Below are 14,418 nucleotides of genomic sequence, written 5' to 3'. Positions count from 1 at the left end.
GCAGAGTGACTAAGCCTGTGAGCCACAGCTACTGAGCCCATGCACTGAGAGCTTGCGCTCCACAAGAGAAGCCCCTGAAATGCACTGGAAAGAAGAGTAGCCCCCGCTCACTGTAGCTAGAGAAAGCCCAAGTACAGCAACGAAGATCCAGCACAAACAAAAATAACTAATTAAAAAAAAAAGATTGCAAGTCCAAGATGGATGTGAACCTCTGGAAATTCTCTGTTCCTTCTCCCTTCCCATTCCCCTTCCACAGACACTCACCCAGCACCTGCTGGGTTTACATGGTGCTGTAAAACACACAGACGTGAGGTTGATAAAAATCCTGTCTTTCCAAAAGCACCAGGGCTGGAAGGGGAGGCAGGTTAATGTATTGATACATTGTGCCCGGGCCCCCTGCCACCATGCTCCTGAGGGATAGGTCATGTTTAAGAGGTCACCTTGTTGTTTTATTGCTTTAGTAGGTCAGGGCGGAGTCAGGATTGGCCAGTACCTGACGGATATGGAGAAGTCCCCGGGGGAGCTCTGGCTGGCCCGGATAATGAAGCAACCGAGCTCCTTGCCCATCAGCAAGCTCTCTGCCTGGTGTCGTGAGAGGCCTTCGTGAAACCACCTATCAGATGAGATAAAAACAGAGGATCTTGGTGAGATGCCAGACTGGTGGGGTTTGGGAGTAGGGAGGGAAGGAAGTCGGGGAGAGATGACCCATAGGGAGAAGGGTTGAGGAGAGACCCCAAGAGGGGCCAGGCCCTTTTGAGACCAAACAAACGCTCTAGCAGTTTCCAGGCGAGGCAAGTGAGTGTCCGCTTGAGGTACCTCCTGCCCTGTCCCCCCAGGAGAAGTCTCTCTCCTGCCTGCTTGGAAATCCTGAGTCATGGAAATGTGCCACTGCACAAAACGGGACAGTGTGGGAGGGACTCGCTGCAGGAGCGGCCACCTGCCGGTGGCTGTGAGAGGTACGTCTCCAGAAAGGGACTGCAGGGGCAGAGGGTGCACTGGGAGGACAGGGGGCCCTTCACGCTGGGACTGGCCGGGCCCTTGGGTGCTGGCTTCAGGCTGAGACCTTGGTGGCCGGGAAGATGGGTCACAACCGAGGGCCTCTGAGTGGCGTGGGGTGGGAATGGCTGTGCCTTGTGCCCAGCAGATGCTGTGGGGCACCCAGAGAGGTCCCCACGCACGCTTGAAAGTGAACGAGGCTGGCGGCAGCCAGAGAGAGGCGTCTACCCAGCCAGCTCCCGTACCATCCCTAAGAAACCTGGCTGGAAAATAACCTTTACTGTGGAAAAGAAGGAACCGAGGAGAAACTGCTCTTTCAGGTTAGCAGTCAGGGTGGCAGCCTGTGGAAGTGTTGCTGCAGGCGGCACAGTGAATGTGAAAAAGGCTGAGCACTTGCACGCAGGCAAGACACACAGTGGCTCCAGCCATAGAGCAAGAGGCCAGGAACCTCTCTCACCCTCGTGGAGCAGAGCAAGTGTTCGCAGCTCCTCAGCGGCCAAAGATGGGGTGGGGCGGTGTCCCTTTGCTGCAGCATTGCTACCTAATCCCTGCCCCCGGAAGGCGAGCACATGTGTCCCTTTAAGGTGAGCGTCCAACAGGCCTCTGTGAGCAGTTCCCTTGTGCCCTTTGGAACTTAGGAACTGAACAGACAGCGGTGGTGGGAGGATTATCCTTTTTCCAGACTTGGGACTGCAGTGGAAGGTTGGTCAGGCTCTGAGGGGCTAGAAACAGAGGGTTTCTGACCGTCATCTGCCTGGAGATCCTGCCGGAGTAGGTGCCATACAAAACCTACAGGACTGACAAGTGGCCACCACAGGCAATACAATGGGGAGGGGAAAAGAATAGGCTCCACAGCAGCCATCCTCAGAAGAAATCTCTTGAAAGCGGGAGCAACCAGAGAGGGAACTGTTTAGAAAATACACACTCGTCCTCTGTCTGGGTTTTGTTGAAGTCACTTGAAAGAAGTGACTTCTTTCAAGACTTACAAAAATGTCCACGCGCTACTTGTGCAATGAGTGCCAGAGTTTCATATTACACATCGGTTCCAAAGCTATTCATTCACTGAACAGCTTTTATTAAACATGTACTGTGTGCTGGGCCCTCTTCTGAGGATGTAGTGGATGCAGTGGTGAGCAGAACAGACAAGAAGCCTCACGGAACCCACATTTGAGTGGGGAAGGGGCAGACATGTCACAAACAATGAAGCAGTTAGAACATGGAGTCAGCTGGTGTAATGCTTGGGGAAAATGAACACAGAGCAGAGGTGGGGAGTCATTTAAAATGTGGTGGTGTGGGGGCCTCACTGGGAGGGCAGCACTCTAACCCTAAAGGAGAGGGGGGAGGTGAGGAGGAGACAGCAAAGAAGCCAGGGAAGGAGAAGCCAGGGAGGTGGGAGGAGAATCAGGAGGAAGGATGTCTCGGAAGCCCAATGAAGAAAGTGTTTCCATGGGAAAGAAAGGTTCCTTACATCAAACGATGCTGAGATGATGGCTGACAATCGAACACTGGGACCCGCAGTTCACTGGGACCTTGATAAAAAGGTTTCCAAGGAGTCATGGGGCTTCCGGGGAGAACAGGAGGAGAGGAACTAGAGACAGCGAATATAGCGATTCTTTGGAAGAAGTGGAGTCGTAGTGGGAAGGGGATTTGGGATCAAGGGTTTTGTTATCTAGTTTCATGTTTTATTTTTTTTTGGTAAGCCGGGAGAAATCGCAGGATCTTTGTTTGCCACCGGGTATGAGCCAGCAGAGAGGGAGGAAAGCTGATGTGGGAGAGAGGGGAGGACTTCTGCTCGAAGCACAGACGGTTCTTTCCAAACAACTGCAGGAAAGGCAGTGTCTGAGCAGTTGCGGGATGTGGGTGGAGGCAGTGAGTCAGGACAGGTGGCATAGACGGGCTTTTCTGGGGGCCTCCACTGTCCTGGAAGCCAGGCGGTTGGCTGAGAGTGTGTGTGGGGGGGGGTAGGTGGAGGAGCTGCGGGCGTGCTGTGCTCACCTAGAAGGTGACAGAGCAGACTCAAAGGCCCCCTCGCTGAGGTCAGTGGTCATTCTGTTGGTTCAGTGGTCAGTGCTGATTCCCTGTGAGTGGTACGGTTGCACCTCACCAGAGTCACCAACACCGCTTTGGTTTTCTAACAAACCTTTGCTCTTCGGCTAGACCCTGACTCTCAGACAAGATTAGATTTCTATCTAACCCTTGTGGTCAATTCTTGAGACGCACGTGACCCAATCTCAACTTTTCGTTTCCTCTTTATGGAGGGAATTTCCCCGACCTCTCTCACTGAGTGCGAGCACGGTTTCAGGAAGCTCATGGTTTTGAGAGCTTTGTCATGTCATCCTGGAACTGGGATGGAAGGTGGGTTGGGAGATAGGGGAAAAGAGCCCTTGAAGCAGCAGCTGTGGAGGTGGGGTGGCCGACAGCACCCCCACTGGAATTCTTGGAAACGCCATGGTTACAATCAGAGATTGCTTTGGTTTATAAATTTAAAATAGGTGATACTTGCACATGGTATCAAATTCAAAAGAGAATGCCGTGAAATGCAAATCTCCCTCCCACCCCTGGCCTTCAGCTGCGTGGTTCCCTCTCCAGAGGCGACCGTTTTTGACAGCGTCTGGGCTGTGCACGGATAATTTTAGTGGCTACTGAAAAAGTAAGGGGAGTGTGTGTGGGCAGGCCTATCTCCGCAGGCTGGAAATACTTACTCAGGAAACTCGATGTCTATAAAATTCTTGGGCACGTATCCTTCTTGGCTCCCAAGCTCCGCCTTGAACCATTCCTCTTGGTTACTTAGGATCTACAGGGAGGAGAAGGAAGGATGAAGTCACTGAGGGGAGGACTTCAAGAAGCAGGAGAAATGGGCTGCAGGGCAAAGAACCTATGTACCCCAATCCAAACTCCACCCAATGCAAAAGAACAAAGGCTTTTGAAGTTAGAGGAAAATAAGCCAAAGAAGGCTTCCCAGGTGGTGCAGTGGTAAAGAATCTGCCTGCCAAAGCAGGAGACATAAAAAACAAGAGTTTGATCCCTGGGTTGGGAAGATCCCTGGAGGAGGAAACGGCAACCCACTCCAGTATTCTTCCCTGGAGAATCCCACGGACAGAGTAGCCTGCCAGGCTACAGTTCACAGGGTCACAAAGACTGGAACAGGACTGAACGACTAAGTGTGCGCACACACACACACACACACACACACACACACACACACACATGCCAAAGAAACCACAAAACCACTGGAGTGGGGAGCAGCAGGCTTATCTTTGGAGTTTGGCTTCTCTTGTCCCCAAACTATTTTTGTACACTCGGGCCACCCCCACATGTGACTCCACCCTGGTGTGGCCTCCCAGACTCCGTGCTCAGGGGCTTCTCTGAACCCCTCTTGTCTTGTTTTGAAGATTTGTGTCTTAGATCTTAGCACTTTAAGCTCCTTATCTAGGCAGGTGGTTTCTCCTTCTCTGCCAGGTAACTGAGAACCTTTCACAATTTTAATTTGTTCTTACTTTTTTATGCTAGCAGATTAAAACTTAAACATCAAGTGGGGGCTAGCTTTGAAAACAGTAACTCTTTGTGTTCATATTCCATGTTTACACAGTTTGGACATAACTCCAGATACCCAGAATACCTTTTCTAAATTTGCTTTTAGACTGCGATCATAGGCAAAACCAGAAGTTTTTCTCGTTACTATAAGGTCTTATCTTGACCATGACCCCAAATGTTATCACCTGCCTTGATTACTTATATGACTCTCCAGACTTGGCTCTATGTGGCTTCTGGTCATTTCAGAAAATCTCCTATCATCAAAAGACAAATATTTGACTTCTTTCCACCCTCCTCTACTGAGAATATTTCTAAAATATGTAGTGCAGACTCAAACAATAATTCAAAATGAAGATGGCAGAACAAAAAGATGGGAAGAACCTTGATGATGTCATGGAGCTACTGAATTAGCTGCTTAGGAGCCCTCCAATGCCTGGACTTTGTGTGAGAAATTATAAATCTTTGTTATTGTTTAGGCCATTTTAAGTTTCTGTTTCTCATAGCTGAAAACGTCTTAACTGATGGAAGAGAAATGATAAAGAGGAAAGCAGAAGATGGATAGGAAAGCTTACTTGGAGCAGGGACTGCCTGGGTTGTCCAGGCAAGTTACCTAGGCGAAGTCTGATGCCAAAATAACTACTTCCGGGGCGTGAGGAAGTGAGGTGCATTCTTGGGACAGAACTCCTCAATCTGGCGGAAGTTTAGATTGTGACCCCAGGAGTAGAGAGAGAGGAAACCAGGGTTACAGGGCCTTGTAACCCATGTTCAAAAGTCTGGATTTCTATCTTGAAATGTATGGGGAGCCATCAAAGGATTTTCATCAGGGAAACAGTGCAGTGAGAATCAGTGTTAAGAAAGGCATGCGGTATCACTTCAAGATGGACTGGGGGGGGTGAAGTCAGGGGAGAGAGTGTAGGAAGAGGAATGTAGCCATCCAGGCATAGACGAAGGGGATCTGGGCTAGGTAGAAGTGAGGACAGATTTTTTGTGAGGAAGCACAAATGGGCAGGATTTCGTGACTATTTGAGGAGCTGAGGGAGAAGGGGATTCTGGGATGGCTCTGGATTTCTGGCTTGGGAGACTGAGTGGGTGGTAATGCTTTTACCAAAATAGAAAAGACAGGAGGAGGAACAGGTCTGAGGGAAAGCTCAGGGACCTCAGATCGTCTGCGGGTGAATCAAGTTGCCCCCAGGACCCTCAGAGAAGGAAAGCTCAGGGAGCATTGGAGATGTGTGTCTGGGCTCAGCAGTGAGGTGGGGACTGGAGCTGGATTTCAGAGTCATCCAAAAAGTGGGTGGACTTGAAACCTCTGGTTTCTGCCTCCCAGAGATGGGAAGAGAATTGAAGAGAGCAATGTAATTGAGAAGCAGTGATGACCTAGTTCTAATATCACTCCTGAGTTTGGAAGGAGAAGCCCTTGGTCCTTGGGTCCTTGGTCCCCCAGATGTCTGACCTCAGTCAAGTCAATTATCATCTGCAAAATGGGGGCAATAAAAACTGGCAGCCCCTTCACGGAGCTGATGCGAGGATCAAATGTGCCCTCGTCCCTGGATGTCCTCCAGAGAGTACAGGCTGTGTTTTTAAATATGATTCTGTCAAACGTGATATTCTTATGGGGGAGAGCTCCATGTCTGAAGGACAGGGAGGATTGATAAGTTCTTTAAAGGGTTCTATGTGTATGTTTTGAATGTGATCATTTGTTCTGAAGAAATAAAAGCGTGTCCCATATTTGAGTTCTAGAATTGCTGAGAAAAGGAAACTTTATAGTTTCTAACATCAAATGTGACTGTTGGTATCGCTAAGGACGTGTGGGTATGTGTGTGCTGAGGGGGGTAGCGGGGGTAGGGGAGCAGGAAATCTAGGTCAAAAGAAGAACTAGGAAACTCGGCACCAGGGCATCATCATCACATAAGAAACACAAGGGCATTTGACTCTGTGTCATCTCCTCCAAATTTCAAGGCTCTGGAATTCCTTTCTCCCATCACACGGGAAGACATGTGGCTTGGGCAGCAAATGTTGAATACCAAGGTGAACAGGTATGAAGTACAAAAGGCCATTTGGAAATGGGCTCATCACAGTAGGAACTACATTTTGCACTTAGCTCTCTGACCCAAAACTGGCTGTAATTTTAGTAATCGTGGCTCTTACTCATTTACACCCTCCAGCCACCGAAAGATTATCCCACAGCGCCGTCCATTTTCCTCACCACCTGGTGCTTGGTCTGTCTGACATCATGTTCCCAAAGAGGCGGATTTATAGGCTTTTTATGAGGTATAAAAGGCAAGGGTTTAAAAAAAATCTCATTTTCGGCAAAGAAGAGTCTTTGGGGGGTGGTGGTTTCCTCCCGCCGTTGTTGGCAGGGCTGGTGCTTCCTGTCCCTCTCATCTCCCCATCTCCGTTTCTCTATCTCTTGTCCCCATCGTGCAAACCTGCGCAAGGAGTTTGGCCTAAACCTGTGAGGTTTTACCCTCAACTTCGCTGTAACTTAACTCTTACGCTGTTGCCTGCCGGAATCATTTTCTGGGTTACGTGGCCTGAGAATAAGTTAGACGTGGGAAGAGGACAAAATGTACGGTTGGAAGAATTTCAAAATTGGATGAAATTATAGCTCTTAGAGGCATAGCAGAAATCAGAAGTGTTGATGAAGTTAATTACGTAGCACTAACTCTGTGGGGCTCTTTGGTTGCTGTTTTAGTGGGAAGAAATGGGGTCGTGTTAGATGAATTGCAGAACCACATAGAGATGCCCTGGGTTGAGAGACATTTTTTAATAATGACTGGCAGATTCGAGTGGGAAACGTAAGCTGGGTGCTAGGCGCAGCTGCAGGTCGAGAGGTCGTGATATGCACATGAACATTCAACTCCTGACTTTCGGAATGTTTCTCTCACAGGAGAAGTGGGACCCAGTCACTTGGCTAGAGTTCCATGTCTGCCATCTTGTTCGCCATTCTGGGATCAGCATCTAGTGAGCAATTGCTGTTTGCACTTGGATGCTGGGAATACAGAGATGAATAAGCTGGGGCCTACACCCTGGGGAACCCACAGTCTACAGGGGGCAGCTGGTGATGAGCAAATCAGACAGTTTTTGTATCTTCTAATGAAAAAGTCTGTTTAGTGTTTTAGAACAAAAGGCATAACATGAAAGAGCACTCAGGAATGCATTGCTGAGGTAGTCAAGAACTGGCCTTGAAAACAATTTCTAAAAAACCTCCAAGAAACAGAACACCGATTTCCAGGCTCCTGGGGCTTGCTACCCGTATCTGGAGGAGACAGTTGTACACAGAGACCCACAGGCGGGCCCACTGACCACCATGATACAGACCTTCCATGAGACTCAGCCAACAAGCTCCATCCCTTTTCCTCTTTACCACTATGGCTGCAGTGGATAGAATTTGAAAGGAAGGAAGGGTTTGGCTTTCTGAGAGAATTCTAAGTAAGTGTGCAGAAACACAGTTTAACAACTCAAGAAATATGTACTGAGCCCCTGTCTGGGGCCGTGACTTGTTTTAGGTGCTGGGAAGACACAAAGACGAACCCAGCAAGTCTCTGCTCTCAGACCCGCGGCGGGATGGCCCACTCATTCATTCGTTCACTGACTCTTCCTCGCCTTTCTGCAGGCCCAGCCCCCACCCCTGCAGAGCTCTGGGGAGTGAAGCGGCCACTATGAGACCAGACAATCAGGATGGCATGGGGGGAGAGCAGCAGAGGTGGTGCTCCAGTGCAGAGAGCAGAAGCTCGCCTGCTTGTAAATAGGGTGTGAATACCTTGAGCAGAGTGTGTGAAATGCCATGGAGGAGCTGAAGAGGGCGTAATGAGTTTACTGGGGTAGTGGGGGGTGGGGAAGATTCATGAGGGTTCCCTGGCAGAGGTGGTCAGACGCATGTGTGCAGAAGAAGGACATTCAGAGTACAGGGAGAGCCTGAAAAAGGACAGTGTACGTATTACAGTGTGACTTGGGCCATTTCACACACAAAGATGTGTATGTATGTTTGTGTGTGTGTGTGTGTGTGTGTGTATACATGTTCTTGCACTCGAGCATGATGAGATTGGGTGGTAGGTTGAGCTCAGATGGCTTAGATTTCCATCTACTGGTCACAGGGAACCACTGAACACTTCTGAGGAAGGAAGTAATATGATTCAATTTATCTTCTAGAAAAATCCCTCTGGGTCTAGTTTTTAAAATGAAGGAGGAAGAGAGAGGAGACAGTGAGGTCAGTCAAGGGGATATGGCAATAGTCTGAACAGTCAAGGGGAGAGTGGGTGATACTGACAATATGGGAATCATTTATGGATCATCCGGTTTCCTTTTGACTGGTACCAGGCTCCTCTCCGGTGAAGAAGTGTGTTGCTCGGGAGACAGGATAAAAGGAAAACACTTTGTGTACAGTGTTTCGGGGTGGGACAGGGCTCCTTTCAGATGCAAGGAGGGACAGTTAGCAGTGTCAAGTCCTATAGGTGTTTAGCAGGGTCCTTACATTCTACACTCAGGAGGTCACTGGTGGACTTTAAGGGAGTGTTGGGGGTAAGAGTCAGATTCCAGAGGGTCTAGTGCAGTGAATGGGAAGTGAGGAAGTGGAGACAGCCAGCACAGAGAATTCTTCCCAGTGTGGCCATGAAGGAGAGGAAAGAAATTAGGAGCTGAAGCAGAGCTGAGGAAAGATTTTTGCTTTTTGTTTTTCCCTTTCTGGAGAATAGGGAAAACTTAAGCCGGATGGTTTGGTTTGAAATGGGAGGTGAAGTTGGGACTTGCCCCTACACCCACCTCCCAGGGGCCTCTTTTGGGTGAGAACACTGCAGAGCGGTTGATAACCGCGTGGTCACAGAACCCAGCAGGGAAGGGAGGGACTTCGCACCTTGTCCCAGACCCCTCAGTGACCTTGGTAAGGTCCCAAAGAACTGAAGGACGCTTTTTCCTGGGTCAGCAGCCCAAGCAGTATTTTGACCTTAAGAAGCTCCAGCATTGAAGGTGTGCTCTTGGCAGCCGCATTGCCAGATCTTGCACAGTGAGGGCAGTTAGAAGGATAAACACTCGGAGCAGGGAATGCATGCACGCTAAGACGCTTTAGTTGTGTCTGACTCTTTGCGACCCCATTGACTGTAACCCGCCAGGCTCCTCTGTCCATGGGATTCTCTAGGCAAGAATACTGGAGTGGGTTGCCATGCCCTCCTCCAGTGGATCTTCCTGACCCAGGGATTGAACCTGCCTCTCCTACGTCTCCTACATTGGCAGGCGGGTTCTTTACCACTAGCACTACCTGGGAAGAGGGCGGGAAGGGGATTGTTCAAATTCCACCTGGTTTGTGACCCACAGATACCTTCCGATTCCCCTGCTCACGTGTGACAAGGTTATTTCCATAGTAAACTTTTATCTTAATGGAGAGACAACGGTGGCCATATAGACTGCTGAGGACTGGGGATCAGGCTATCCGAGGTGCTCAGAGCATGGGTGCCAGGGCATGGGTGTCACAGACTCTCCCGTCACTTCTTTAAGGGCTTATGCTATTTGGCACGCTGAGATGCAGAGTCCATATAAGTGTGGCGCGTGGAATGTGGAAGAAGTCCAAGGCCTCTTCAGCTCAGCAAACTGCCACTACAAGTCAAGTGCGGGTGGAAGACGAGCTTTGAGAAACCCCAGAGTGGCCGGGTGTGAGTGGCCTTCACTGACCTGAGTTTCCTCCAGCAGCCTTTCCAGGCGTCCCCACCCACACCTTCCTCCTGTAAGTTCCAGCCGTGCTGAGCCTCGTAGTGCTGACCAGACTCTGCCTGAGCTTGACCATCTCTGAGCTTTAGCCAAAAGCCTGACTCGCCTTTACTGCTTTCCCAGACAACTGACGTTGCCACCCTTTCCTACAACTCCGTCTTTCAAGGTGGGATCACTTGTCCCCTACCTGTGCTCCTGAGTACTTAGATAAAAGCATCTGTGAGAAGCCCTGCACACGGATGTATTTCCCCCTCCGGTCCACGAGCATCTCAGGCCAGGGATGGTGGCTTATACCAATCGGATTTCCATCACCCCACCTGGTGGCTAGTGCATGGGTGCTCAGAAGAAACCTTTTTGGTTGAGGTGAATTTCGGATTTTGAAAGAACTGTTTGTGTTTCTTGAGAAACAGTTCAAGCAGTTCAACTGTTAGATTAACTCAGCAATTAGACCAGAATAACCTAAACTCTCCCCGGCTCTCCTGGGCCCCATGTCACCTACCTTTAGAACATCGCCAGCATGAAAGCTCAGTTCATCTTCTCCCGAGGCCATGAAATCGAACTTGGCAATGGCTTCCATGTTGTAACGTGAAGCTGGAAGAAAAATAATGTGGTCATTGTGTTTTCTGCCAGGAGAAGGGCAGTCCTAGCAGTTGGCACTGGAGGGTCCAATGTCTCCAGGCTGGAGAGGGAGGTGCAGACACACAGGAAGGGTTTTTGTTTTCAGAAAGAGCTGCCTGAGCCCCTAGGATCCGCTTTCCGACATCGTTCTCTGAATCCTCAGATGCCAGGAGCAGGAAATGAAGGCCAGTGACCGCCTTCCCCTTCTCCTTTCATCCCCATTTGCTGTCCTGGCCTGTGATCATTTCTGGGGCATCTCTGTTTCCGGTTGATAAGGACAGAAGACTTGCTATCGTTGCTACCGTGGGGCCTGAGGGACTGGAAGGACTGTTCTGTAAACACTGTCCCTCAGCAGCTATATTTAACCAGGCGGTGTTAATTAGACAGATGCCATTTTCTCTTTTACATCTGAATCATTTAAGAGAATTAGACAGCGTTGGTCAGTGGGGAACTTAGCCATCTTCTACATGGTTTGAGAGTAGAAAGCATTCTTGTTTTAGAACTGGGAGACTCAGATTCCAAATTTTATTATTATTATTATGGAAGCCAACACGTTTTGGAGATTTTCATTTTCATGCCTCTGAACTGAGTCAAAATATTGGCCCCTCTTAATAATATGTGAGACCTGTATAAAAATAAATGTCAACTTACAAACAAAATATAGTTGGTTTTTTAGGAGACAGTGGGGTGTAATAGAAAAAGAGCAAAGTCCTGGTTTTGTTGATGGACAGCTGTGTGATCTTGTGCAAGTAAATAAACCTCCTTGAGTCTCAGTTTCCTTGTTTGTAAAAGGGTGATCACAATGTTCAATGAAGAAGGATGTAAGATGAAATTAAATAATAGACACCAGATGTTATCCAAGACAAAACCGAGTGAGTAGCATTTATGTTTTTGAATAATTTTGTAGAATGAATTTATCCTCAGCAAAGGCAGCCTAACCAAAAGCCACAATAATTTTCTTCTGATTTTCCCCACCTCCTATAAAGTTTTCTCTCTGAAATTTGATGCTTATTTTCCATGACCCTCAAGTTCTTCGGTTCTCTGCTCACCGTCAGGACACCGTCTTGAACGCTGCTGTTTGGCATTAATGTTTTGCAAAATTTGTCTTAAGTATGAAACCCTGTAGCTCAGAAACCTTCAAACCTAACAGACTTTCTATGACCAGTAAACTGGGACCACAGTTGTCCTCTCAGTGGGAATTTCTGCCCAAGTGAGATTTAGGTAAATAAGGAAGGTGGTTGTGGGTGGGAAGTGGTGATTCGCATAGATCAGGGGATTAAAGCTGACTGCTGCAGCAGTGATAGCAAGGGGCGCCTCCTCTGATTCTCCACATTTGCTTGGTCTTCCAAAGGCCATTTGCAGGGATGAACATTACCAATCCCAAAGACATATTAAGCAAAAAACATTTCAAAGCCAAAGTAAAATGTCATAGCTCACTGCCTGAGCTTTATCACCCGCCAAAACTTATTTCCAGACTCAAAATCTATATACTTTTTATACACTTTCTTCATCTGCCCATCTAAGGCAAATTAAAAATTTTGTGACCTGGGATGACCCACTCAACGGGAAGGAGTACTCTGTCCTCCTGGGTGAAAGCTAAATGCTTTTGCTGATTGGATTCACCCCATTACTTTCACATGCAAAGCTTTGCCTAATTAAGGCCTTGCCTCTGGTTTGCAGGATGATGGGTTCCTGTGGGTCACCCTCAGGGTATCAGCAGCAGACACTGGTCACATCAGGAGATCAAGTGTCAGGTGAATGGTCCCGAAAACCAAGATCCCATTTCTATGCAAATTTACCTTAATAAGCAGAATGGAGACAAGGGGAGGGCAAATGCTAGACATATTAGAAAATCACATACATTAGAGATGAAAAAAAGAATCTAAGGCATGCTCTAGAGATGACCTTGAGCTTAGAAAGATCTTTCCTACATTACATATAACTCAGATCAGGCCTGGATGCTTGGTCCAGGCTGGCTCTAAGTCATTCAGTGAGAAGGCTGGAAGCAGAAGGAAAATTGCTTCTGAATGGTGGCACTTTTCTCTGCCTTCCCCCAGGAGGCAGGTGGTGTTCCAAAGCCAACAGCAGAGGCACACTGCAGAGCTCCCCAGCTTGTAATATTAATCCTGGCTCAGAAAACCCAATTAAACAGGCCCACTCTTCATGAAATCACTCTTAAAAAATTTGCTTGCATCCCATTTCCATTTGTGAAATCAAATCTGTTCATATGCTGCTTGGTGGCAGAGAGATGCCCCGGCTGGAAGGGGTGGGAGGTTGCTCCTTTTTCGTTCAAATCACAGGGCTTTGCAAGCTCTTCCCTTGAATTTACTGTTCTCTGCTTCCCTAATAGCAGAGAATGGTAAATGTGCCAGCCCCAGGGGTTGGTCTTCTGTTTGATCATAAAAATGCGTGGAAATTGATATCCTATTCCTTGCTATCCATTAGTTTTAATTTTGAAGAGTTAAAAATTACCACCCAGGAAAAAGAAAACAGAGCTAACACAGTTAATTCAGTATTTATCCATTTTGTTTGATAGTCTGTACCTACCACTACTACATACTGTATCTGCAAGATAAAAGTAATAAATGATGGAGATAAAACGTGGTAGCAACAATTCCATGAGAGAAAAGTTGGGGGGGGGGCAGAGAGAGAAAGGGCGGCAGCCTCAAGAACTCAAGAACTCAGTGGAGCCTTCTCACTGCTGTTTGCAGTAGAGTGCTCCTGACCTCAGGGGAACATAAAGACAGACACCCCTTCAGAGAGCCGCACAGATGGGTTAAATGTGCTTTCCCTTCCAGTGATCAGTCTTGGAAGTGGCTGCATTGCTACCTGCCATAGAATGTGAATAAGAAGTGACAGCATTCAGGTGCCAAGCCGCTGTCAGCCGCTTCCCCCCCATTCACCCCAGGCCCGGGGATGGGACCATTTGTCCAGGGATCCCGCCTCTGAATTGTGTAGGGCTCCTGCCCCAGGTGCTGGCTGTTTTCTCACCAGCCCTCTGCATTTCTCTCCCTCTCCCACTTTACAAACGGCACAGAATGCCGATTAGCAGCCCCGCGACATAGATCACCCCGCGTGCCAACAGGATGCCCTCAGCACGATTTTATCTGCCCCTGTATTTCCACTTAAGTCTCTTGTTCCAGCAAAATCCCTGAAAAACAGTCAGGCTATATACTACGGATGCTTATCTACTTCTAAAATATGTCACCAGAGGATGAAAACAAAAGTTGGGAGACAGTTCTTTAAAAGAGTCTGCATTTGAAAGCCAGAGTCAGGGGATGTGTTCAGAAGAAACACATAGTTTCCATCAAAGTGGTACCAGGGAAGCAACTTCTTGAACAATTTCAGCTCCTCCTAATTTGGCCATGAATAGCCAAGGTTTCCGTTTTCTGTATCTCTGAAAAAGAGTGTTTGCATAACGGCACAGAGCTGTTGGAAGATTTAGGCTCAGGACCTGGGGAAAGAAGGAATCCTGTGTGTGTGTGCTCAGTCGTGTCTGGCTGTTTGTGACCCCATGGACTGTATCCCACCAGGTTCCTCTGTTCATGGGATTTCCCAGGCACACATGCT

General features: G+C 48.3%; 1 protein-coding gene across 2 annotated transcripts in view; it reads right to left on the bottom strand.

The window, feature by feature from the left end:
* GRAP2 (GRB2 related adaptor protein 2) overlaps positions 1-14,418 on the bottom strand; it is a 66,546-nt gene that overhangs the window by 8,112 nt on the left and 44,016 nt on the right. Inside the window, exons 2-4 of one of the 2 annotated variants that reach the window (XM_055396342.2) lie at positions 10,730-10,821; positions 3,699-3,790; positions 494-613 (exon numbers count right to left, since the gene is read on the bottom strand). In XM_055396342.2, coding sequence (XP_055252317.1) covers positions 494-613; positions 3,699-3,790; positions 10,730-10,807 — 290 coding nt within the window. In that variant the 5' untranslated portion in view covers positions 10,808-10,821. Of the gene's footprint in view, positions 1-493; positions 614-3,698; positions 3,791-10,729; positions 11,048-14,418 lie in introns of those variants that run through there. The other variant, XM_088837502.1, reaches the window with a different exon arrangement.

The sequence above is a fragment of the Moschus berezovskii genome, chromosome 6, assembly GCF_049115385.1.
Source record: "Moschus berezovskii isolate FMDL1 chromosome 6, NW_MosBer_1.0, whole genome shotgun sequence".
NCBI classification, from domain to species: Eukaryota; Metazoa; Chordata; class Mammalia; order Artiodactyla; family Moschidae; genus Moschus; species Moschus berezovskii.
Note: the sequence above shows the minus strand (reverse complement) of the source record. Positions and strands in the feature narration are given on the sequence as shown.